The 24727-nt window shown below is 38.6% G+C and overlaps 1 protein-coding gene across 6 annotated transcripts in view; it reads right to left on the bottom strand.

Moving 5' to 3' along the window:
- Nucleotides 1-588: 588 nt before the first annotated feature.
- The window catches only part of LOC132283848 (uncharacterized protein At4g17910), a 52303-nt gene continuing 28164 nt past the window's right edge, over nucleotides 589-24727 (bottom strand). For 5 of the 6 annotated variants that reach the window (XM_059785877.1, XM_059785879.1, XM_059785878.1 and 2 more), the window contains exons 10-17: nucleotides 19165-19252; nucleotides 17284-17410; nucleotides 17091-17195; nucleotides 11152-11281; nucleotides 10995-11046; nucleotides 10824-10868; nucleotides 991-1089; nucleotides 589-889 (exon numbers count right to left, since the gene is read on the bottom strand). In XM_059785877.1, the coding sequence (XP_059641860.1) occupies nucleotides 737-889; nucleotides 991-1089; nucleotides 10824-10868; nucleotides 10995-11046; nucleotides 11152-11281; nucleotides 17091-17195; nucleotides 17284-17410; nucleotides 19165-19252 (799 nt within the window). In that variant the 3' untranslated portion in view covers nucleotides 589-736. Of the gene's footprint in view, nucleotides 890-990; nucleotides 1090-5438; nucleotides 5739-10823; nucleotides 10869-10994; nucleotides 11047-11151; nucleotides 11282-17090; nucleotides 17196-17283; nucleotides 17411-19164; nucleotides 19253-24727 lie in introns of those variants that run through there. The other variant, XM_059785881.1, reaches the window with a different exon arrangement.

Here is a 24727-nt window from a genome sequence, read left to right as displayed (position 1 = left end):
ACGTGTGTGTGAGTACCAACTAGAAAATATATATATATATATATATATATATATATATATATATATATATCATTTACACACAATGAGTGAGGAAAACAAATTAAAACAATGAGATCTGTCGCCTTTGTCTGGTGATGAGGACTGATCATGAGGGAGGTCGACCTTGGACCGTGGTCCAAACTGAGGAATCCATGTGATGCACAACCATCTTCAGCTTCCCCACCCTTTCCCTACCTTTCCCTTCCCTTGGAAAGTACATATTAGCAATCATATATCTACTAAATGCACAATACATACAAATCTCATCTTCATTTTCTCTGTCATGGTGTCACCCCAGTACCAATTGGCCAATAGATTCAACTTCCTTCAGTCTCTGGTACTGTCTATGTTATTGAGTTAAAAAGGCAAACACAACGTACAGAAAACATGTACACCACAGTTCAAGTGTTTTATGAATCCATGTGCAGATGGGGGCATAGGCCAAGATACAAACAAATGCATGTGAATGTCAATGTGTGTGCCTAATACCAATATGCATATTGTCTAATATAAAGCAAATGATCTTGGCAATGGTATGTTAACCAGATATTCAACAAAAAGAAAAGATATTGCCTTCAACAGCATATTTGACAAGGACACTTCTGATCCATGAACAATTATTGTAACAAAATCATTGGATTGCATCAACAAATTGTACTTCAACATTAATTTTAATACAATAGACTATAGGCCCATTCTACCAAAATTTTAACTTAATGCGGTAAAAATCTGCTAATCCAACAATAGCAGATAAAGTAAATGCATAGCCAAGCAAGATAGCAAGGGATGAGATGGGGGATGCAGACAGGGTATCAAAACACAAGTTTACCATTCCTGTGAGCATGTTTGCCTGCATGGATTTAAGGTGGAACATATAAAATTAGTATCCTGAGCTCATGAGAGGAACAACGTATTTACGAAGTAAAGAAATTAATAGGATATTGAATTCACCAGCAAAAACGATCCTAGTAAATTCTTGTTAAAAGCTTCTTCCAGCGTGGAAATTTTTGGTCCACCAATGTAGGCAGAAAGCATTAGTATAGCTAATATCTGCAAAATTAGCAAACTTTTTGATGGGAAGGCATCTTCGCAAGACTGTCGAAATCCACAACAATTACAAAACTATTCCAATTAACGTGGACAACCTAAGCACATAGCAATAAGCTCAAATAATATACTCGAACAAGGGGATACAAATGATAAGAGAGCTTCAAATGGGACGAAATTTCCCCTTTATGGTACCATAATTCATACATTCCTCAAATTAATAACCAATCAGCTGCAGGAACTCTCCCATAACAATCTGGTCTTCTGCCCATATAAAAACATGTCCCCCCAATTAGTCACTTGAAAAGGCAATCCCTTCCAACAAATTCCATTTTGGGGTTTTCACTGAAAAAGGACAAATAGCTTACTGATCAATAACATAAGAAAAGAGCTTCGTGCTCTTCATCAATAAAAAGATGGAGCATCCACGAACTTCAAACACTTTGGCCTGAAATACACCGTCCAATTAACAAGGTCTATACCTACTCATTCATGATATAGCAGTGAGAACTGGAATCACATGAGACTCAGCGGATCCTTGTTTGAGTCCTTGGGTAACCGACCGTGTCTTGGCTGAGTCTCTTTTTGAATCCCAAGGGACCCAGTAAAGTTGGCAATTAATTGGACTGGAATAGGGTTATGAGATAACCAAAATATCCATATCCAAGTGGAGCTAGCACAAAGAAACACTAATATCCCCGTCTCCACCCTAACTGTTGTTACTATATCTTATCTCTATCCTCAAGAACTTGCTAAAGGTCAAATTTTTAGGTACAAAAGAAAAGACTGAATGTGAACATTTTTTTTTCCTTTTTGATAATTGTGAACATTTTTGTTTTTTGAACATAAGATGATATATAGAGATATATGGAGAAATTGAAGAGAGGAATATAAAATGAAGAACAAAAGGATATAACGTGGTTCAATCACTAAGGCTTACATTTATGACACACAAAGCCCAAAGGGTTACATCTGTTTCATTACATTCTCTCTAATTTTTTTGTATACATTGATCACCTTTATTTATAGGTGAAAGAATACAAGTGATAAATATGAAAAATACATTGATAGAGTCTTAAAATTAATCCCAAAATCACTCCAATCAATAATCTATCATAGGCTAAAATCACTCCTATGATATTCTTCTCATATCAATATTCTGTCAAGGAGTAATTTAAGGGTTCCTATAATAATTTTCTCTGTTACAACAAACGCAGCGAACCAAGCAACAATTACGAAACACGACAGAAAAATAAACAAACCACATAAACAACACAAAGATTTATACGTGGTTCGGCAAAGCCTACGTCCATAGTGGAGATCCGGCGAAAGTCTTCACTATAATGTAAAATCAGATATTCCAAGTTTTCAACCCCCCACTCTCAATTCAGTACAGTAGAAATATAAAAAGGAGAAAAAGGAGAGAATTGCGTAAAGTCTTGAATGATATGAATTACTCATTCACAGCTCTAATATTTATAGATAAAATGAGCACATGCTCATATTACAAGAAAGGAAACTAAATCAAATCAAAATCAAATCACAACTTATTCTAAAGCATATTCTATGACATATTCTATAGCATAGTCAAATCTCTGCTATTATGGTAAGTCATACCATAAATCGTGGTATCATATATGCTATTATATGCATAGTCAAATCTCTGCTATTATAGTAAGTCATACCGTAAGTCATACCATAAATCATGGTATCATATATACTGATACTCTCCCTCAAGTTGGTGCGTGGATATCTGAAACGCCCAACTTGGACAATGCATTCTCAAACACAATCTTGCTGACGCCCTTTGTAAGAATGTCTGCAAGCTGCTGAGAGCTTGTGACAAATGGAGTGCAAATTTGACCAGAGATGATCTTCTCTCGAATGAAGTGACGGTCCACCTCTATATGCTTAGTCCTGTCATGCTGAACGGGATTTGCTGCTATGCTAATGGCAGACTTGTTGTCGCAGTAGAGAGAGAATGGAAGCGACACTGGAAGGCACAAGTCTGTCATCAAGGTTTTCAACCAAAGCAACTCACCTACCCCAAGAGCCATAGCCCTATACTCTGCCTCTGCACTAGATCGAGAGACAACATCCTGCTTCTTACTGCGCCAAGTAACCAAGTTACCACCAATAATGGTACAATAACCTGAAGTAGACCTCCTATCTGAAATTGATCCTGCATAATCAGCATCTGTCCAAGCCTCAACACGTAAGTGACTATGATTGACAAACAAAATACCACGGCCTAGACACCCTTTTAAGTAGCGAAGGATCCGAATAGCTGCATCAAGGTGTGGGGCACGAGGAGAGTGCATGAATTGACTCACAACACTCACGGCATAAGCAATGTCAGGTCGAGTCATGGATAAATAGATGAGCTTCCCCACAAGTCGTTGATACTGACTAATATCTGAGAATAACTCCCCCTAAGAATCAGCCAACCGATGATTCTGCTCAATCGAAGTATCAGCAGGACGAGCGCCAAGCTGACTAAAAGCAGAAAGCAAGTCAAGAACATACTTGCGTTGAGAGATGAAAATGCTAGTCTTAGAGCGAGCCACCTCAATGCCCAAGAAGTACCGTAGGGGACCAAGATCCTTAATCTCAAACTGACGGCCAAGATAGCTCTTAACCTCATGAATTCCGGTAGTATCATCGCCGATAAGAATAATATCATCGACATACACAATGAGAGCAATTGTTTTACCGCCTGAATGACGTAAAAACAAGGTATGATCAGCTGCACTTTAATGGAAACCAAACTTGAGCATAGCAGTGCCAAAGCGATCAGACCAAGCTTGAGGAGACTGCTTGAGGCCATACAGAGAACGACGAAGACGACATACCATACCAGAATGAGCAGGAAAACGAAAGCCCGGAGGAGGAACCATGTATACCTCCTCCTACAAATCACCATTAAGAAAGGCATTCTTGACATCTAACTGAAATAAAGGCCAAGATCGAATTGCAGCAACGGAAAATAATACACAGATGGTATTCATCTTGGCAACAGGGGCAAAAGTCTCCTGATAATCTATGCCATAAGTCTGAGCATAACCCTTGGCAACCAATCGGGCCTTGTAACGAGCAACTGACCCATCTGGATTATGCTTAACTGTAAACACCCAACGACAACCCACAGCCTTTCGTCCAATAGGAAGCAATTCCATGTCCCAAGTCTGATTTTTCTCAAGTGCTTGTAGTTCTTCTGTCATAGCATCACGCCATTGAGGTTGTGCTAGTGCATCTGCAACACTAGAAGGAACAGGGACCTAGGCAATAGAAACAAGAAAACTCCAATAGGAGGGTGAGAGAGCATAATCAAAAACAAAATTAGAAATAAGGTACGTAAAAGAACGTTTACCCTTTCGAAGAGCAATGGGACAATCATCAAGCGAAACAATAGCTTGAGAAGGCGGAGTTGGTGCCGAAGGAACAGGGCAGTCGATCATGGGAGTAGAAGCTTGTACTTGTGGTCTCCAACTATAAACCTGTGAAAAAGGAACAATTCCCCCTGCTGGAAGGGTATCACGAGGAGGAATCATAGAAGAAGAAACAGGTAATGGTAGAGGAGTTGAAGACGGAAGAAGGTGATCATCCATTATATTCAATGGGAACCATTCACTCTGAGAACCAACTAAACCACTATAGTATGGTGTATGTTCAAAGAAAGAAACATCCATGGATATAAATCGCCGACGACTGGGAGGATGGTAACACCTATAACCTTTTTGAGAGTGAGAATAGCCTAAAAACACACACTTTAAAGCCTTGGGGTCAAGTTTTGTACGAGTTTGCCCCAACTGCTGAACAAAGCACATACACCCGAAAACTTGCGGAGGAATAAAAAAAAGAGATGAATTGGGATGTAAGATTGAGAGTGGGGCTGCAAAGTTAAGAATCCTAAAAAGAGTCCTATTAATGATGTAAAAAGCGGTAAGAACTGCATCTCCCCAAAAAGACTGGGGAACATTCATGCCAATGCAGATTGCTCTGGCTAAGTCAAGGATGTGGCAATTCTTTCTCTCAGAACGATCATTCTGTTGAGGAGTTTTAACATTAGCCATCTGATGCTCAATCCCAAATTTTGTACATAACCGTTGTACCTCCCCATAAGTGTACTCAGTACCCTGGTCAGATCGGAATTTTTTAATGGTACGACCATATTGAGTCTGAACCATTGTCATAAAAATTTTAAAAATGGTGTATACCTCATTTTTGGTTTTCATAAGATAAACCCAACTAACACGACTGTGATCATCAATGAACAACACGAAATATCGATATCCAAGACTAGAAGTAACCGAGCAAGGACCCCACACATCTGAATGAACAAGATCAAAAGGTGTTAAAGCAGATTTATTACTACTAGCAGGATAATTGGAACAAACATGTTTAGCCATATGACATGTTTCACAGGATAAATCTGACACTGCCACGTTACAAAATAAGGAAGGAAATAAATGTTTCAAATAACCAAAAGAAATATGTCCTAAACGTATATGCCAACACATAAGCTGGGCTTTATTAGATGAAACAATATTAGAAAATGAAGCTGAATGTGCTTAAGGTGACAAAGGAGCATCCAACAGGTATAAACCGTCCACTTCACGCCCATTACCACTCGTCCGATTCGACACCAGATCCTGAAAAATACAATGAGAGGGAAAGAACGTTACACTACAATTTAATTGTTTGGTAACGCTACTAACAGAAATAAGATTTATAGTCAACTTTGGAACATGAAGTGTATTTGACAAAGTTAATGAAGGAGTAACTGATATGTGACCCTTCCCAGCAATGGAAGATGGAGAGCCATCCGCAAGGCGGACCTTGCGTTGACCAGAGCAGATACTATAAGATTGGAAGAGTGAGGACATACCAGTCATATTGTCTGAAGCACCAAAATCAATGATCCATGGTGTTGAAGATGTAGATACGCTATGTGCAGACACAATAGTACCTGAGTGGGCATAAGTGGAGGTTGGTTGAGATGATGCCTCCATTTGGTTGAAGAATTGCTTGAACTTGTCCAAATCAGCTTGAGTCAAGGTAACTGTGGCAGAAGATGTAGAGGCAGGGTTATCAGGAGTTGACAACAAGACTGGTTGTGTAACAGAATATGCAGAGGATCGAGGTTGTTGTTTCTGTTGCAGTGGACGTCCATGTAGAGCATAACAACGAGATTTGATGTGACCAATTTTTCCGTAATGGTCACACCGTCCACGTTGTCGTCCTAGAGGAGGACCGGTGGTAATGCTCTGAACTCACTGGGATGGTGAAGTTCCTGAAAGGTTGGGAACCCGAGCTGCCATAGCAGAACGATCAACAGAAGCAACACCTAATGGATGAGACCGGCAGCTCTCATCTGACAACACATAGGAGTATGCATCCTCAAGAGTAGGGAATGAAGATAAGCCCAATAAATGAACACGAGCATACTCAAACTCGTCGTTAAACCCGGCAAGAAACTGAAACACTCGATTCTTCTCCACAATTCCTGCATATAAAACTGCATCATCTGGATCCTTCCAAGAGTGGAAGGAATCATAATATGACATCTCCTCCCAAATAGCACGAGGCTTGGCGATGTAACCTGAAACTGTCAAGTCAACCTGAGAAATCCTGGTGATATCTCACCCCAGTTAGAAAATTCGTGCATTATTCTGCCTCTGAGAATAAGTGTGTTGAACTAAATCACAAATCTGCTTAGCAGTCTTCATAAACATATAGCCAACCGCTATGTTTGGTTGCATCGAATTGACTAGCCAAGACATAACCATAGCGTTATCTGCAAACCACTGTAGATATGCCTTCTCTGACTCAGCTGGCTCGTTCTCAGAACCAGTAATATAGCTAATCTTGCCTTTGCCACCAATGAACATCTTGGCAGACTGTGTCCAAATCAAATAGTTGGAACCATCCAACTTCACTGTGGTGATTTGAAGTCCTAAATTTTCTTATGAGTTGGTGGGAAAAATGGCACCACCACCCACAGAACGTGAGCCAAGAGAATTAACAGTCGAGGACCCAGAATCTGCCATAATCTATCACACGACAATAAAAAATAAAAAACACCAAAAATTCTATTAATAAATTAAAGCGTCTTCTCGGACCATAAACAATGTCTCCTCAGACCATTCCCAAAAAATCCAAATACATACTTTTTTTAAGGAGCGCTGTCCGCTTACATTTAGCCAGACAGCCTCCTTCTTAATATTCGGAACCTCTTTGTAGACTAATTTTTTTTTACACAAGCCCTTCTAGGTGTTGGAAACCAACTATCCCAATTTACCCAACCCTAAAAGAGTGAAAAAGAAATTGTAAAACTTAAAAATACCTGTTTTTGATCACAAAACAGCAACACAGAAAAACATGTGTAGGCAAAATCACACGATGTCACAAACAGCCTAAGGTAGCACAAGTAGCAAGGCTGCTGAAAGGTGTGGAAAGGTGTTGGCTCTGATACTAAGTAGAAATATAAAAATAAGAGAAAGGAGAGAATTGCGTAAAGGCTTGAATGATATGAATTACTCATTCACAGCTCTAGTATTTATAGATAAAATGAGCACATGCTCATATTACAAGAAAGGAAACTAAATCAAATCAAAATCAAATCACAACTTATTCTAAAGCATATTCTATGGCATATTCTATAGCATAGTCAAATCTCTGCTATTATGGTAAGTCATACCATAAATCGTGGTATCATATATGCTATTATATGCATAGTCAAATCTCTGCTATTATGGTAAGTCATACCATAAATCGTGGTATCATATATGCTAACAAGTACGAATTTCAGTGTCTCTCTCACACCCACTCCAAACCCTAAACGCCCTTATATATTAGGCTACAAAAGAGTACTAATTTGGATCCACGACCCATAAGCAAAAATAGGTTAAAGCTCAACAAACGAGCAGTCGGGTCGCAACGCTACCAGGCACCTAATTCGGGCCACAACATCATATTCTCCAATACCCACAATCTAGGTCACTTATAGAAGGAGGATCATCATAGAGATGGACTTTGATCTTCAAGTATCCCAACATCACATTCTCCAACACCCACAATCTAATAGAAGGAGGATCATCATAGAGATGCTTTGATCTTCAAGTATCCTTCACAATTGAAGAGAAAGCCTTGAGACTGTTCTCGTAAAGCAATCGAACAACCAAATTATCTAAAGGCAAGTTCATCTTTTTCGATTTTATGTTCGGATGAAAAATAAAGTGATAAAGGTCTCACAATCTTTTCTTAAATCGCTTTGCTTCATTCACATGGCATGTTATATAATTACATTTTATCCCCTTCCTCAAACCTTCCTGCCCTGACTAAAATTCTCATTATATTCCAATTCAATTTCTATAAATGGTTTTAGTTTTTTTTTTTTTTTTTAATATTTATACGATGCTTACTATTTTTGTTTTATAATCATTTATATATCGTATAAGAATGTATTGGGAAGTTAAAAGTTTGTCGAACACATCTTCAAGTGTAAAGTGTTAGCTATGTATCAAATTATAATATATATGTTTAAACTCTAGATGCATCCACAATGGGAAGGGTTGTATCAATATCAAACAAGGCTCTTTTTTACTTGTGCTACAGAAGCTTGCTAGCCTTAGCACACAAACCTCCATTTCCAATTGAGCACAAACAGGAAAAAACGACCACACAGTTCCAATAAGCAAATGCAGTAACAGTGACAATAACATGAAAAAGAAAAGAAAAGAAAAAAAAACAAAGAAAGAAAGAAAAAAGAAAAGAAGACAATAACATTGAACAAAATGGACACCCTGCTCTTTCCTTATCCTCTCTATTGCTGTTTTTACTTCTTTCACCCAAGTAAGAGGGATGATGAGCAGCAGATACATGAATATGTAGAAGAACAGAAGTGAGAAATGCCAAGCTAGGTAGCCTCTTCTCTGAATTCTTCAATTCAGGCCCTAACCTCTGTCAGCCCTCTCCATTCCAAGCACCCCGAAAACATCTGGAAGCAACCAAAAATAGATCTTCTCCAAGCAAAAGTTGGCTCCAGACCATGAACGCCTTAAGTCCAGATGCAATGCCCTGCCCTTTTTCCAATCTAGCTCGATTATTCACCTCTCCAACAAGTAATTACTACAGTGAGTCCAACCCACATCTTATGTACTCTTAGACTATAGGCCATCACATAACCCACAATCTGCACTCTAATGACTGTTTCGTAGTAACTAAATTAATAGCTGTGTCAAAACCTTTGGATTGCTAGCATTGTCTCATCCAACCAATTTCAACATTTGAGCAAAATTGATTTATTGGAGCGTCCGTTGGCATGCATTTAGAAGGAACTGAAACAAAGAATTTCAAATTACGAATTTGGTGCTTTAACCCTTCCACCCTATTTTCATCTTCTTTTGCTTTTTCTTTTTTTCATCTTTCTTCGCCCATCCAACTAAAAACTCACATGTTACCTAATTTTTGCAGTGAATAAAATATCTCAAGTGAGCATTTCCATGTGCTTAGAAACTTATTGCAAAGGTTGGATCATTTTCTTTGCATCTCAATTCTTGACAACTGAAACACATTCTTAAAGTACTACTTTGAGATATGAATGCTAAAACAACGGGGACTTTACGTAATTCTGGTCCCGATACAGCATGGTCTTGGGGAGGGAGGACCCGAGACAACCTAAAATTTGATATTTCCCGAAGTGACTACTCTGAGGCTCGAATTCACACCCATGGCGCTGATGTTCAAGTGTTAAATTAAACCACTGAAGCAGGCAACGACACTCAAAATACTTAAGCTACACAAATTATGAATGCTAAAGAATATAAAATCCTAGAGGTTCCACCCCACTCTCTTTCCCAATAAGGAAAAGTCCCACTGAAGTTCGGAAAATACTAGAGTTACGACCTCTCTAACAACTTAAGCTTTTGAGTGGTTGGTACCAAATATGGTATTATGGTATATTATCGCACTCACCCTCATGAGATTTAATGCAAGTGCTTTGTGAGTTGGGCCACACTTGAGGGGGCATGTTAAAGGACATAAAAATACTTAAGTTACACCCTCACTACAGCTCAAGTTTTTGGAGTAGTTTGTTTATAAAATGACCATAAGGAGCAGTTCTTCTAATTAATAAGGGCAAATTATCAACCTCCCTTTCCCTTCAATATGGACCTGCACTTCTCTAAATAGTAAACTACTCACCTTCTTGCCTTTGTTGGTGATGCAGTACCAGCTTCAGACACATCATCCCAATACTAGCTAGATTGTCCCTGTTAATGACTACTTCATTATTAACATTAATGCACTTGCTTGGAACATCTTTCCCCGATACCTCCAAACAATCACGCCTTATAACACCAAGACAACGAGACAAACAACTTTTTGAACTCTGCCCAACGTCAAGTGGCTATGTTAATGGAAAAAGATATGAATCTGACAAAAAAAAAAAGAAGAAAAAGGCAGCAGAACAGTAAAATGATCACAATTCGCAATAACTGTATACATAAATGAAGTGTCCAACAACTCGATAAACAGTCGATAATCACCAACTCTTATAAAGACTTGAACAAACTAAAAAACTATTGATAATAGTAAATAAAAGTTATGAGAAACCAAGATCTGACTGATGATTAAGTACACAAATAATAGTATAATGAATTCTAAAACGGATGAAAAATAGATATACCCAATCACATCCATATATTGATAGAATTAGAAAAGAAAATGAGAATGACCTGAAGGTTTAGAGCCAATACAAGAGTAACAAAAGCCAGGTTGCACTGCAGAAGAATTTTAATTAGTTCTGGTCAACTGATAGTTATTAGAAAGAATTAATTTCTTTTTTCATAATAGCATTGTTACCATAAAATTTTCATTCTCTAATAAACGAAACATAATTAACCTACCATTCTACGGGAAACTCTTTCAACATACTTGTCCAGAAACATAGTCAATAACCTGCGGCATTGCCACAGGAATGGAGTCACTTCACAATGAAGTCAATCAAAAATTCAGGCAGAAAAAATTGTAATAACAAAAAATTAAAGCAATAATAAGATATACCAAAATGAAAGAGTAAGAATCCACACTCTAATCATTGCCCATTTGTAGGATCTCAACATAGCATTTGAATGGCTTCCAAAGAAAAGATAGCTGCCCAAATGAACACCAACAAGATACATACCCCAGTATCCTGAGAAAAATTATTGAAAAAAATATACCGTCAAGTATAAATTTCATCTCACAGTCATCACATTTAGAACCTTGAAATCTCATGGATGATACCTTAAACAGTGCAACATTAAGAATATAATACAAGCAAATGTTAAAGGACCTCATAGCCAGAAAATTCAGGTTAGATGTAGATGAAAGGACTCATAATAAAGAAAGAAGGTGCACTTTCTTTTTACTTATGATAGGCCAAACCCACTCGCCTAATACAGACATGGGAATGCAGAAAATTTGAAAAAACAAAATACATATATATACAACAAGGACATGGAAATATATATTAATGTTTACCTTCTTTGTATAGACGAATAAAATATTATAAAAGAAAAACTTTTAACTTTGATTAATTGAATGCCATATTAACACTTGTACAATGTATAATATGGAGTTCAACAAATATCAGACAAATAATAATATTACACCCACTACAACTCTCAGTTATTGTTTTTAAAAATTATATAATTTTCATATTAAAAAGCTATTTGTTGCATGCTTGGCTTGTAAAAACCAACCGTAAGGTGAGAAATTTATTAGGTAAAGGAAAAGAAAAGTAAGCTGCTCCAGGGTGTTCCTGATGTTTCTAGAAGTGCCAGAAGCAAATATAGGAAGTGTCTAGACAAGGTATGACAGATACTCCTAGAATGGAGCAGTCTCTTCTTGAACAATCCAAGAAAAAGTGGCACTTGCTGAACTTGTCCATAATTTGAAAATAATTTTCATAATTTTAATCTCTCAGCCAACACACCCATAGACAAGTACCTGCTCTAAAAACAGCAGAAATCTTTTTCGACAGTGAAAACTCAACAGCTTCCAGATGGCTTTCACGACACTAACACAAACCCTTCCAAAAAATCAGTGGACCTTGACCATCCACTCAAAGCTAAAATCTGAAGCATTAAAAAATGTTTAAATAAAAATAGAAATTAAAACAAAACAAGTGAGTGATACGGTACCTAAGAAGCACGGACACTCCAAAATGGACGAAGAATCCGTGTCCGACACGTGTCGGACACGGACACGCGTCGGACACGCCCCGACACGTGTCGGACAAGCCAAAAAACGTGTCTGGAATTTTTTTATTTTTTTTTATTTTCGGACACGGCTTGGACACGGCTCGGACACGGCACAGACACGGCTCAGACAGCTCGGACACGGCTCGGACAGCTCGGACACGGCTCGGACACACTTTTCTGGATTTTTTTTTTAAATTTTTAATGCTGATATGTTAATTTTTTTTTTTTTTTTTAATTTTTAATGCTGATATGTTCTATTTTTTGTTTTGTACTACCCTAAAGATGCTGATATATATATATACTAACATATCAGTGATATATATATATATTCCAACCTAAACATATCAGTGTTTTTTTTTTAAATTATTAATGCTGATATATATATATATATATATATATACTATTTGCCGTGTCCGTGTCCTAATTTTTTTGGATTTGCCGTGTCGCTGTGTCCGTGTCGTGTCGTATCCGTGTCCCGTATCCGTGTCCGTGCTTCTTAGGTGATACCAAAAGGGGCTGCAAAGGCCCGCATAAGAGGGATTACTAATGCAGCCCATCATGGCCAGAAAATCGACAGCCACTAGACACTGGGAGACTCTAGTAGGAAAATATAAAAGTTGGATAATTTAAGAGTCAGCTGAAAAGGCAGAGGTTCACATTTTCTACTGCAGGTTGCATGGTTACGAAAAGCCCAAGCCTGCAGAATCTGACACCTTACTGGAAAGAAAGAAATCTTGGTGCAAAAAAATATAAAAATTTGAATATGATAAAGTAGCTTGAAATGCCAAAACAACTTATTCTTCTTCAACAACTTCTTCTTTATTTTTTATTTTTTTAATATGAAGCATAGTTGTTAAAATCTTATGATATGATTAAATGAGAACCAACAGCAAATCACATGACTAGATAGTCCAAAACAGTTCATGCAATTCGATAGCCTGTAAAAATTACCATAAAAATAAAAATAAAAATAAAAAATCTCTTATCGTTTTATGTTTTATTTATCATTATTTGCCTCTTTTTTCCCTCGTGTTATTGGTGATTCCTAGAGTCTCTTTAAGAGAATATCTTTCTTTCGACAAAGCTTCAAACCAAAAACTTTTTCCTCAAATGTTCATACCAGCGAAGAGGATATTTTGAAGCCAAATTTTTTGGTGATTAAAGAGGTTTTGTACTATAGAATTTTTTTCATTTTTTATGACTACAAAAAAATTGCTAGGAAAAAATGGAGTCAAAGTAATATGACCTCCCATGGGACTATTGTAATAGATGATGAATTGATGATATGGGTGGTAAAACAAGAATGCACCTAAGAGGTAAAAATTATGATAGTGTGTACTTGGATAGCCTATTTGATTGAAACATCAGTTAGTCAGAACTAACCAAAATGCTATGATCGCGCACAAGTTTCAGACTCAATGTGAGATATAAATTTGTATATTGGCAAATTTCGGAGCCAAAACTTGGTGATCGAGTTGTAATTTTGTTTATCTTGAGTCTCGGTCTTTTGGAGCTGAAGCACAAGTGCCTCTTACCGTTGAATCCGTTGAGAACATCATTTAGAACAGGTAAGTGAGTGAGGAACATTTGTGAGTATTTTTTAAAGTTGGGTACGAGAGTTTAGGTTGGAAATAGCATTCAGCAAAGTCCAACCAATTTTCTAGTTGAACCGGTTGCACTTCCTGATCAAAAACAGCTCTCAGGGAAAATCCAACCAGTTTCAGTTTCTAACGGAAAACAGGACTCAGTGAAAGTCCAACTGGTTGCACTATGAAGTCCAACCAGTTGCACTTGCCTCAATGTGCAAAAAGTTAGTTTTTGGTAACTTTTTAGTTTCCTGGTTTTACCCAAACTTGTAGGCCAGTCCTTGCACGATTTTAAAAGCTCTTTTTTAGAGATTTTTTAGAGAAATCTGATTGTATATTTTTTAGAACACACACACTTAAACACGAGAGTGGTTAAGATGATGTTCTTCATCGAGTCTTCGTATTACAAGTTGATCGGAACAACAGATTTTCTACAACTCTTCACAAAATTCAAATTTGAAGGAAGACGAGGTTTTGATCACACTTTGAAGGGGTCAAAACATTCGTGGAGTGTTGGTTGATCTACGAGCGATCTACAATGATCAAGAGTAAGCCTCAGGTTAAGAGCTGTTGAACGGGGAGTTGCAAAGCCAGGGACTGTCAGTGATTGGTTTTTGGTAGAGCGAAGGGGTGTAAGCCTGAATCAGAGTCCACTGTAGTTTGCTTAACAATAGTGGATCGTTTTTCTCGGGACTGCGAAAGTTCTCGAGTTTTTTCCAAACGACCAATCAGAGTTTCCTCACTAAAAACCTGAAGTCATCTCTCAAATTACTTGTTTTACTTTATGGTACTACGTATTCATTTGTGTGGTTGTGCATGTTTAATTGATCATTATTGTTGGTAAATTAAACAATCACAAAAATTGGGCAAGTTGACCTATTCACCCCCCTCTAGGTCATTTAGAGTGTTAATCACAACTTAATCAACTAACAGCTTCCGCACCGCGCTATTCACACTCAATAGATTATTTTTCTAACAAACTTTAATAAAATGAAAAAGAATAGTTAAAGGCGATTAGGTGGGTTGTAAATGTTGGTGTAATGAGAACTGTGTTACGGTCGAAAAGTAAAATTATGAAACATTAATAAATAAAAAGACCTTAAGAGATGGTATAGAAACAGGAATCGGCCATTCAATTTAATTGGTAGTGCGAGAAAGGCATAATAATCCCTTTCCAGCATGAGATGAGACCATACTCTTGTAAAAAGGAGCTGACAAAATTGAGGCAATGTTTAAACAAGCATAAAAAGACTCAAACAGGGTGGTGATGAAGCTGTCATGCATTCTTATATCGTACATCTCAACAAATTATTTTATTATTTCGGTGGGTGTACTATTCCTAAAATCACTAATGTATATTAAAATTCATGAAACGGATTGTTTCATGATTACACCTATGGAACATACTCAAGGTTCAATAGTCGCGTGTTATTGAGTATCTGAAAACTGTCTATTACATGTCTGCAATTGGGAACATTTTTTAATTTTGACATATACAAAGTGTGTAGGATACACGTCCAAAGTTTCTGAGAAGTGCCACGCTCGACTGTCTGACATGAGCATACTCACAACAGAAGTATTAGTGCTTCTAGGGAATTAAAACAATCAGGTTTTACCCAAGATTGGGTCCATTCCGAGGTCCATTTTATAGAATATGGCCTGCTGTTTTAAATTCATATAATGAAGTAGGTCAAGTGAGATCATCCTTCAACTGATCTGTCTTAGATCTGGATTGCACTCAGGTTAACCAAAAATACCCATTAGAATCCAAATACCCATTTAATTATGAACTAAAATTAGTAAAAACCCTTTTATAAAGTTCAAAGTTAGTTCTTTCATATTATAGTCTCCAAAAGTATACAAGTTCTCGCTCCACAACAACAAAACCCAAAAATGGAGGAGGCATGCCTTCAGGAGATCAACTGCAACATCCTTTGCTCGGTGACCACCTGGACAGCAGCTTCCAACAATCAACCTCGGCTCAACTCAATCCCCATCACCAGGAAGCCCTAAGCCTCCTCTGGCAACCATTGGTGGGATGCCATCCAACAAGCCAGATCTAAGTGCCCTCTGACCAACTTTCCCTCTCCGACCTCCCCCCTCTTTGACCTTCAGAGGGAAGCTCAACAACAAGGCACTGAACAACACGGTACTATACCTTCTAACCATCATCACCCTTTTTGTTCCTAGTACGTAAGCTTCTGTTTGTCCCTAATTAAATCATAACTACTAAGTCCTTCCATCTCCTTATATCTATCCAACTTTCTTTCTTTCTTTCTTCCTTCCTTCCTTCCTTTCTTCTTCTTCCTTTGTCGATAGGATATTTATTAATGCAACTTATCACTTAAATTTCTGAAAAAAGTTCAACCCTTTCACATGGATATGATCCAAAGATAACTAGATCTGATATTGTGTGTGTGTGTCTTACATATTTGGGTCTATGCACATTTTCTCAGTTTCATACAATTAAAATAATAAAAAACCTATTCAAATTTCCATCCTATTTGAACTCAGTTTGATCTTCAAACATAATCTAAGATCCAAGGCATGGACTTTAACAATAAAATAAGTTTCTAAATATGGATTTACATGGATCTGCCCATTTCATGCCAATGAGCATACATTTAGATTCGTGATCCAGCATATAGAAAACAACCAGGTTCTAGCAAAAATATTACATCTAGGCAGAGTATTTCCGGTAAATGCAAAATGAACCTTTTCTATCTAATATAAAACAGCAGGTGAAATAGCAATATAATAACAACATATCAATATACTCATAAGCTCCCAAATGAGCCAAAGGTTAAACAACACTCATATAATAGTTCATGTTGACAACCATCCACTCTAAAAGCTTAAGCTATTAGAGACGGTGTAACTTTAATATTTAAATCCTTCAGCACGCCCCCCTTACATGTGGCCTTCTTTGGTCCAACATATGTTTCAATTTTTAATTATTAGGGTGACGGTGAGGTTTGAACCAGAGACCTTTGGCTTTGATACCATGTTGACAACCATCTACTCCAAAAGCTTAAGCTGTTAGAGAGGGTGTAACTTTAATATTTAAATCCTTCAACAGTTAATAACACTGGTAAAAGTATAAATCCAACTGAAAGACCAAGTGAAAAAGGTTATGAAACAACTTAAGACATAAATTATAAGTCATCCTCACCAAATATGCTAAAAATTCCCTCCTTGTTTAGGCTAATAATGTCTGTTCCCCTTTCATTAGAAAGCATATACTTATTTAAGCCAAGCATCAAGCAAACTTGGTACCCTGAGAAAAAAGAAAAGTCAACAAAATGTACCAAGAGAACCAAGCTCTTTCTAAGAAGTAATAATAACTAAAACAAATGAAAGTGTACCTACTAGAATCAATGAACCTAGAATCCCACAATATTGTGTCTGAATGTTAATTATTGTTGTAAGGATTGATACAGCAGCAAGTGTAAAAAAGAAATTCCAATGCACTCCGTATTCCCCCACATGAACCTATGAGGAGAGAAAGTGAAGACTGGCCTCATATAAAAGTACATAACAAACTGTAAAGTCAAACCATGAAACTGCTGTAAAGACAAGATTAAGCAAAAGTATCCCATCTACAGTGAAGAAGTATGCTCATGCATTCTTCATTGTTGTGATCTAACCCTATTCTCTTTTTTGCTTTTAGTGGTTCCTTTGGCAACAAATGCAATAAAAGAGTCCCTATATAGAAGCTTTTTAGCATTGAAGAAGTTGCATTCGTTCCATAATAAATAACTTACACACCCATTTTGCCCCACTGGGTAGAACCATCGAGTTGAACCAAATAACTCTACTGATATGGATTTTGCAGTTAGACAAGAACTTTAAATTTTCATTAGATAGAGGCTATTGACCTACAACAGGAGGAGGAGGGAGGGAGGGAGGTAGTGGGAGGTGGTTCTTTGGTAAATGAGAACAAATAAATAACAACATTAGAGAGTCATCAAATAACAATCCAGAGGTCTCATGTTTTACTCCAGCGGGCATTAAACCGACTTACTCGATACCCATGGTTTTGGGATGATTGAGGTATCAAAGGGATCAGTTCCACTCCCAAAGGTGGTGGAGACACTCAGTTACAAAAATAAAACAAAATAGAAGTCTTCTTTAATCAACAGTGTAGTTTAAAACATTGTTGGACCCTGTGATGTTGTGGCCCATATTTGGCGTTGTGACCCATTTAGAACAGAAACAATCTACATAAGACAAATAACCACCAAAGAATTAAACCAGGCAGCTAGTTTGCAGAAAAAAGTAGGATCTATTTTGCTTTGGTACCACTTAAGAATGAAAACCTGAACTTCCTTTATTCTTGGACTTGAAGGAGGACAGTGAAGATAAAATATAAATAATAAAAATTGGGGTTAAGTTTTTTGTATAATAAAGATTTCCATGCCTCATCATCTAGATGTTGGTAGGTCAAGATAGAGTAAATTATCAAAATAGCCCAGTACTAAACTACTGACGAATGTACTTGTTATGGACTTGTTTTCCCCTTCCAGTTGAACCTCCATCACACCAACTAGTGACAATCCCCTCATATTTTTGTATGTCGTGACACTTATCTTCTGCCTAATTCTTTTTAACAAAATTTTTTTTTCCAATAAAATTAGAATATATATTTTCTAAAAGAACTGTGCATTGAATTTTATTACAATAGCATAATCGCAAAGATCATTCAGAGATGAGAAATTGATAGTTAGATGTCAAAAATCACTAATTTGACGCAGAACATCTCTCTCTCTCTCTCTCAGAGTTCAATTTTTTTAACAAACTAGTTCTCACTCAATGAGCAACTCTTTTTCACCGTAGTTGCATTTCTATTAAAGTTCAACTACCTCATAATGGATATTGATGACCATGATAAGCACAAAACAAAACTGAAGTAGAGGTGGTCACTTACCATGGCTGGAAACTGCCAAAGGCAATCAGATTTGCAAGTTCAAGCCTGAATCCAAACCATTTACTAACGCTAAACTTACTGAGCAGAGAACATATATAGGTGTCTGAAAGTAAGTGTAACGTGAAGTACTAGTCTAGTGAAGAGTTTAGCAATTAATTTCTACTAATATATAATCCATATGCAATTAATTTCAACAAAAAGAGACGATCACACGAATTTTGTGCGTGTTATCTACTCCATAAGCAGGAATACACACGCACACACACCCAATATATATCATACGTAAAAAAAGAACCAAGGCAAACTAGGAAAATTCTACCTGATAGTCCACACTTGTCGTGGTAACCAACCGTGCAAACCCAAGAAAAATTAACGGACTAGTAGATAGAAGTGCACTTTTCAATTTCCTGAAGCAGCAAGGAGAAACAAGAAATCCCAACATTATTATTTATAAATGACAATGGAAGTAGTACAATCTCTTGAGATATTTCAATACCGAGAAGATAGAGTCAAGCATTTTTCATCACATAAAAGCATGATTGTGTAACAACGTGTTCAAAATTATAATACTTAACCAATCAATTCAGGGAAAAATGTAAACCCAATAATAAAGATGTAGTTTCCCCAACCAGACAAGCATACATAAGAGGTATTGAGGAGTCTGCCCACCTAGTCTTTGAATTGTTTATTTTAAACCTAAATATGATTTTATTTTATTTTTGGTCCCTGGGCAACCTAAATCTGATTTTAAGATACTGTTTTAAAATTTCTTTATTTGACGGTTATTTAAGTTCTGATCAAAGGTACTTAGGTCATCCTACCTCCACTTTAAAAAATCAAATAGATTTTTATTGAGTCAAGCGACTATTTAATGGATTTTTAGTTGCTTTAGCTTAGCTTCTTTGGCAAGAAAGAATAATAGCTCATAAATTGGATTTAAATAAAGGATTGAGATTAAATATATGTTAGGGGCAACCTTACGATCACATAAACGAGTTGTTCCAAATGGTTCACGAAAGCATTTGGAATACGTTTGGCACGATGGAATGGAATACCAATTCTAGTCTTCATTCCTGTTTTACTCTTTGGTAGATCACGTCAAAGTAGGAATAATCATTCCCTTCGAATGAACATTTCCACAAAAAATTGGAACGGGGCCTCTTCAAGAGTTAGGAAATGGGCATTCCATTCCATTAGATAGTCAAAATAAGATACACTATCCATCGGGGGAAAAAAAAAAACAGACATACTAGGACAAAAATGCCCTAACCCATACATGTATACACACACACACACACACACACACATTATGTATAACATTGTATATAAAATAATATGTGATATATATATATATATATATATATAAAAAATTTATTTCACCTATAATAAAATAAAACAAATATATAATTATAGGGGAAAGTAACTTCCCCACCTGCATATGGAGTTTAAGACTTGTCCCCGTATATATATATATATATGGACAAAAATAGTCACATTGGATCATGCCACATCATAAAAACCATGGGTATTGATGTAATTTAACCCCATTTACTCTCTGAGAACTCGATCGTGTCTCTCTCAACTTTTAATCTCTCCCGACGTTTCTTTTTTTTCATGAGATCCAAACTTTCGGCTATGGGGTTCATTCACCAATATACCAACAAATCATTGTCTGCTATGAGGTTTTGGTGGCAGTGGTTGTGGGGGTGGGGGTGGTGGCCGTAGTTGTGGGGGTGAGGATGGCAGTGGTGACGGCACAGGCTGTGGTGGTGCTTAATTCGATGGGATATGGTATGGTGCTGGTGGTTGTGGAGCGAGGATGGTGGAGGTGACGCCAATTTGGCTGGTGGGGGGTTTTGTTGTGTAGATGTGGTGTTCATTCGCTGTAAACACCCTGCAGCGGCGTCAATGACAGTCTGCAGCGATGGTTGTGGATGAGGATGGTGGTGGCTGTGGGGTGAGGATAGCGGTGGTGACTGCACAAGTTATGGACCTGTGGTGGTGGTTAATTCACTGGAATATAGTATTGCTGTTGGTGGTTATAGAGCAGGGATGGTGGTGGCGACGCTGATTTGGCTGGTGGTGGGTTCTGTTGTGTAGATGCATCAATTTGCAGCGGCGGTGACAATATGCGGCGACGGTGGCAACAACAACAATCTGCAGTGGCAACGGAGGAGATATATAGATATAGAACGTGTATGCATAGATATAGATTAATGACTCAAATAACCCCTATGTTAAAAGAAGAGAAGTGATGTTTTAAATGTGGGGCCAAGTCTTAACCTCCCCCCTGAAGGTGGGGAAGTTAGCTTTCCCTATAATTATAAATCATATATAATAAATAATAAATCCTTTTTTTTTTATAAATAAAATATTATTAAAAAACGCTCAAAAGGGGAGCGGATCCCAAGAAAAATACAAAAGACCACAAAGGCCTCAAGCCTTCAAGGAGGCCAAAAAGTCAACAATCTCCTCCAACGATCTATGATCGCTCCCTGAAACCCAACAAAAAATAGTGGAAAGAATCGAGAATTTAAGCACCGAAATCGACATCGCCTTTCCTTCAAAATATCTCATATTCCTTTCAAGCCAAATACACCACCACACACAAAGCTGCGTAGCCCTCCTATCATCCTGACTGTGAGCCCCCACAGGGCAACCTCTCCACGCCTCAATCAACCCTCTAGCGGATCCTGGCATAACCCAAGAAAACCGAAATAAGCCAATCATCAAATCCCAACGCTCTCTAGCCAAAGAGCAGTGAATGAGAAGGTGATCCACTGATTCCTCATCACGAAAACACATATAACAATGATTGACCACCCCCTGGCTTCTCCTCCTCAAATTATCCTAGGTTAAGATCCTACCCAAAACCGAAGTCCACATTAAAACGCCAAACAGACTTCCAAGGAAAACGAACTCTAGGATCAAACGAGAGACACCTGAAGAAAGACCTCACCTCAAAACGCCCCTGGGAGTTTGCAACCCAAGACCAACAATCCAAATCCTCCTCCACAATTCACTGGCGATACAACAACTCCAAGAAATGAATGGCCTCCTCGATCTCCCAATCCTCAAAGAAACGCCTGAATCGAACATCCCAAACCAGTCTCCCATTATCAAGATGATAACAGTTAACCACCATGGCCTGCCTATCCGAAGCAATCCTGTAAAGCTGAGGAAAAGCGAGAGCGAGAGGAATATCTCCACACCACACAGCCTCCCAAAAACAAATCCTCCTCCCATCTCTAAGTCGAAACCGAATATGTTTGGAAAATTCATCCCAACCCTTCCAAATAAATTTCCAGACCCCAACCCCCAGAGGATCCCTCACTTCCAAAGAACTCCACCCTCCTCTCATCTCCCCAAAACGACAAGCCACAACCCTCCTCTATAGCCAATGTCTCTCCACACCAAACCTCCACAACCATTTCCCAAGGAGGGCCTTATTAAAAGGCACCAATCTACGGAGACCCAAACCACCATTCCGAATTAGCCTGCAAACCTGTTCCCACTGCACCAAATGAAACTTAAACTCTTCACCTCTACCCCCCCCCCCCCCCCCCCCCCCCCCCCACAGAAAATTACGCTGCAACCTCTCAATCCTCTCCGCAACTGAAGAGGGAATCTGCAAAAGAGAGATAAAATAAGTGGGAAAGTAAGAGAGGGTGCTCTTAATCAGAGTGACTGCCGCCCTTGGAAAGATACTGCTTCTTCCAACCCGCTAACCTTCTCTCAAATCTATCCACCACTGGTCCCAAATCCCCACACACCTCGAAAGAGCACCCAGAGGCAACCCTAAGTAAGAAATGGGAAATGAACCAGTACGACAACCAAGAATGTCAGCAAAAGCCTCAATCTCAGGGACCTCCCCAACCAACACCAAAACACTCTTACCCACATTCACCTTAAGGCCGGAGACAACTTGGAACCAAATCAAAACACATCTCAAATATCTAATATGGGGCACATTCGCATCACAAAGAACTAAAGTGTCATCGGCAAACATCAAATGAGAGATCTCCAACTGAGAAGCAGCATCCCTGCCCACCCGAAAGCCCCTCAAAAGACCCAACTCGGTAGCCCTTCTCATCAATCTACTAAGGGCCTCCATCACAAACAAGAACAAGAAGGGGGAGAGAGGATCCCCCTGTCTCAAGCCCCTCAAGCTAGAGAAAAAACCAGTAGCAGCACCATTAACAAGGATCGAAAAGCGAGCATTGGAAATACAAAAGTGCATCCATCTCCTCCACCTATCACCGAACCCCATCCTCTCCATCAGGTAAAGAAGGAAGCTCCAACTCACATGGTCATACGCCTTCTCAATGTCCAACTTACAAAGAACACCCGGGACCCCACTACGCAATCTGGAGTCCACACACTCACTTGCAATAATGACTAAATCCAAAATCTGACGGCCTCCAATAAAAGCGTTTTAAGAGTCCGAAATGATGCCATCCAAAACTTTCCTCAATCTTGAAGCAAGCACCTTGGCAATCAACTTGTAGATACAACCCACCAAACTAATAGGGCGAAAATCCCTAACATCCAACAGCACCCCCCCCCCCCCCCCCCTCTTTTTCGGAATGAGAGTAATGAACGTGGCATTCAAGCTTTTCTCAAAAGATCCCCGAGAATGGAAAGCATGAAAAGTGCCCATCACCTCCCCTTTAACCACCTCCTAGCATTCCAGAAGAAATCTCATGGTAAATCCATCTGGACCTGGGGCTTTATCCCCATTGCAACTCTTCAAAGCAATCAGAACTTCCTCCTCAGAAAAAGGCAACTCCAAGCCCAAGCAATCCTCTTCAGAAATAGAGTCAAACTGCATCCCTTCAAGCAAAGGTCTCCACTCAACAGTCTCTATGAACAACTTCTCAAAAAACTCTAAAAATCCTTTGCAGATCTCCTCCTCCTTACAAAAAATAACCCCCTCAACCTGAATCCTCCCTATATGATTGCCTCTTCAATGAGCATTGGCCAATCTGTGGAAAAAATTTGTGTTTCTATCCCCCTCCTTAAGCCACAAGGCTCGAGATTTTTGCCTCCACGAGATCTCCATCATGATTGCAATCTCAGTAAACTCCGCCTTGCACTCCGCCCTTCTAACCTTCAAAGCTTCCACCAAATCCCCTTGACCCTCCATCCGGTCAATAGCCGCAATCTCAGCAAGAACCCAATTTTTTCTCCATTCCAGATTCCCAAAGACCTCTTTATTCCAAGTCTTAAGATTCTCCTTTAAGAGACGTAATCTGCCTGCAAGCACGTGACTAGAGGTGCCAACTACACCATACCCCTCCCACCAAAGGCGGACCCTCTCCAGAAAACCCTCAGTCCGCAACCACATATTCTCGAATCTGAAAAGAGAACGTCTACTACACAACCCGCCACAATCCAACATCAACGGAACATGGTCAGAGATAGGACAAGCCAAAGTAACTTGAACAACATCAGAGAACCTCTCCTCCCACTCCCCCGACACAAGGAATCTGTTAATCCGAGAAACGGTAGGGGGAGAGCGACCACTAGACCAAGTAAACGGTCCTCCAACCAAAGGCAAATCGACCAGCCCAAACTCATCAATAAACTCCGAGAAAGCCTCCATATCAGACATCCACCTACCTCCCGTTGACCTCTCAAACGGAGAGCAAACAACATTGAAGTCCCCTCCAATACACCAAGGCAAACACCATCGAGTTCTGATCCCCCCCAACTCCTCCCAAAGCAAGTGATGCTCACCGTCCTCCGAAGGGCCATAAACACCCGAAAAAACCCAATGAACGCCATCCTCTACCAAAGCAAGAATGCATGAAACAGAGAAACACCCAACCTGAGACTTTAGACACCCATCTATTATCCCATATGATCAAGATGCCTCCCGA

Source organism: Cornus florida, unplaced genomic scaffold (genome assembly GCF_030987335.1).
Source record: "Cornus florida cultivar Cherokee Brave unplaced genomic scaffold, ASM3098733v1 CherokeeBrave_3.0.0_Hap2_Chr11, whole genome shotgun sequence".
Classification (NCBI taxonomy): domain Eukaryota; kingdom Viridiplantae; phylum Streptophyta; class Magnoliopsida; order Cornales; family Cornaceae; genus Cornus; species Cornus florida.
The sequence above is the reverse complement of the archived record's forward strand: the minus strand, read 5'-3'. Positions and strand labels throughout refer to the sequence as shown.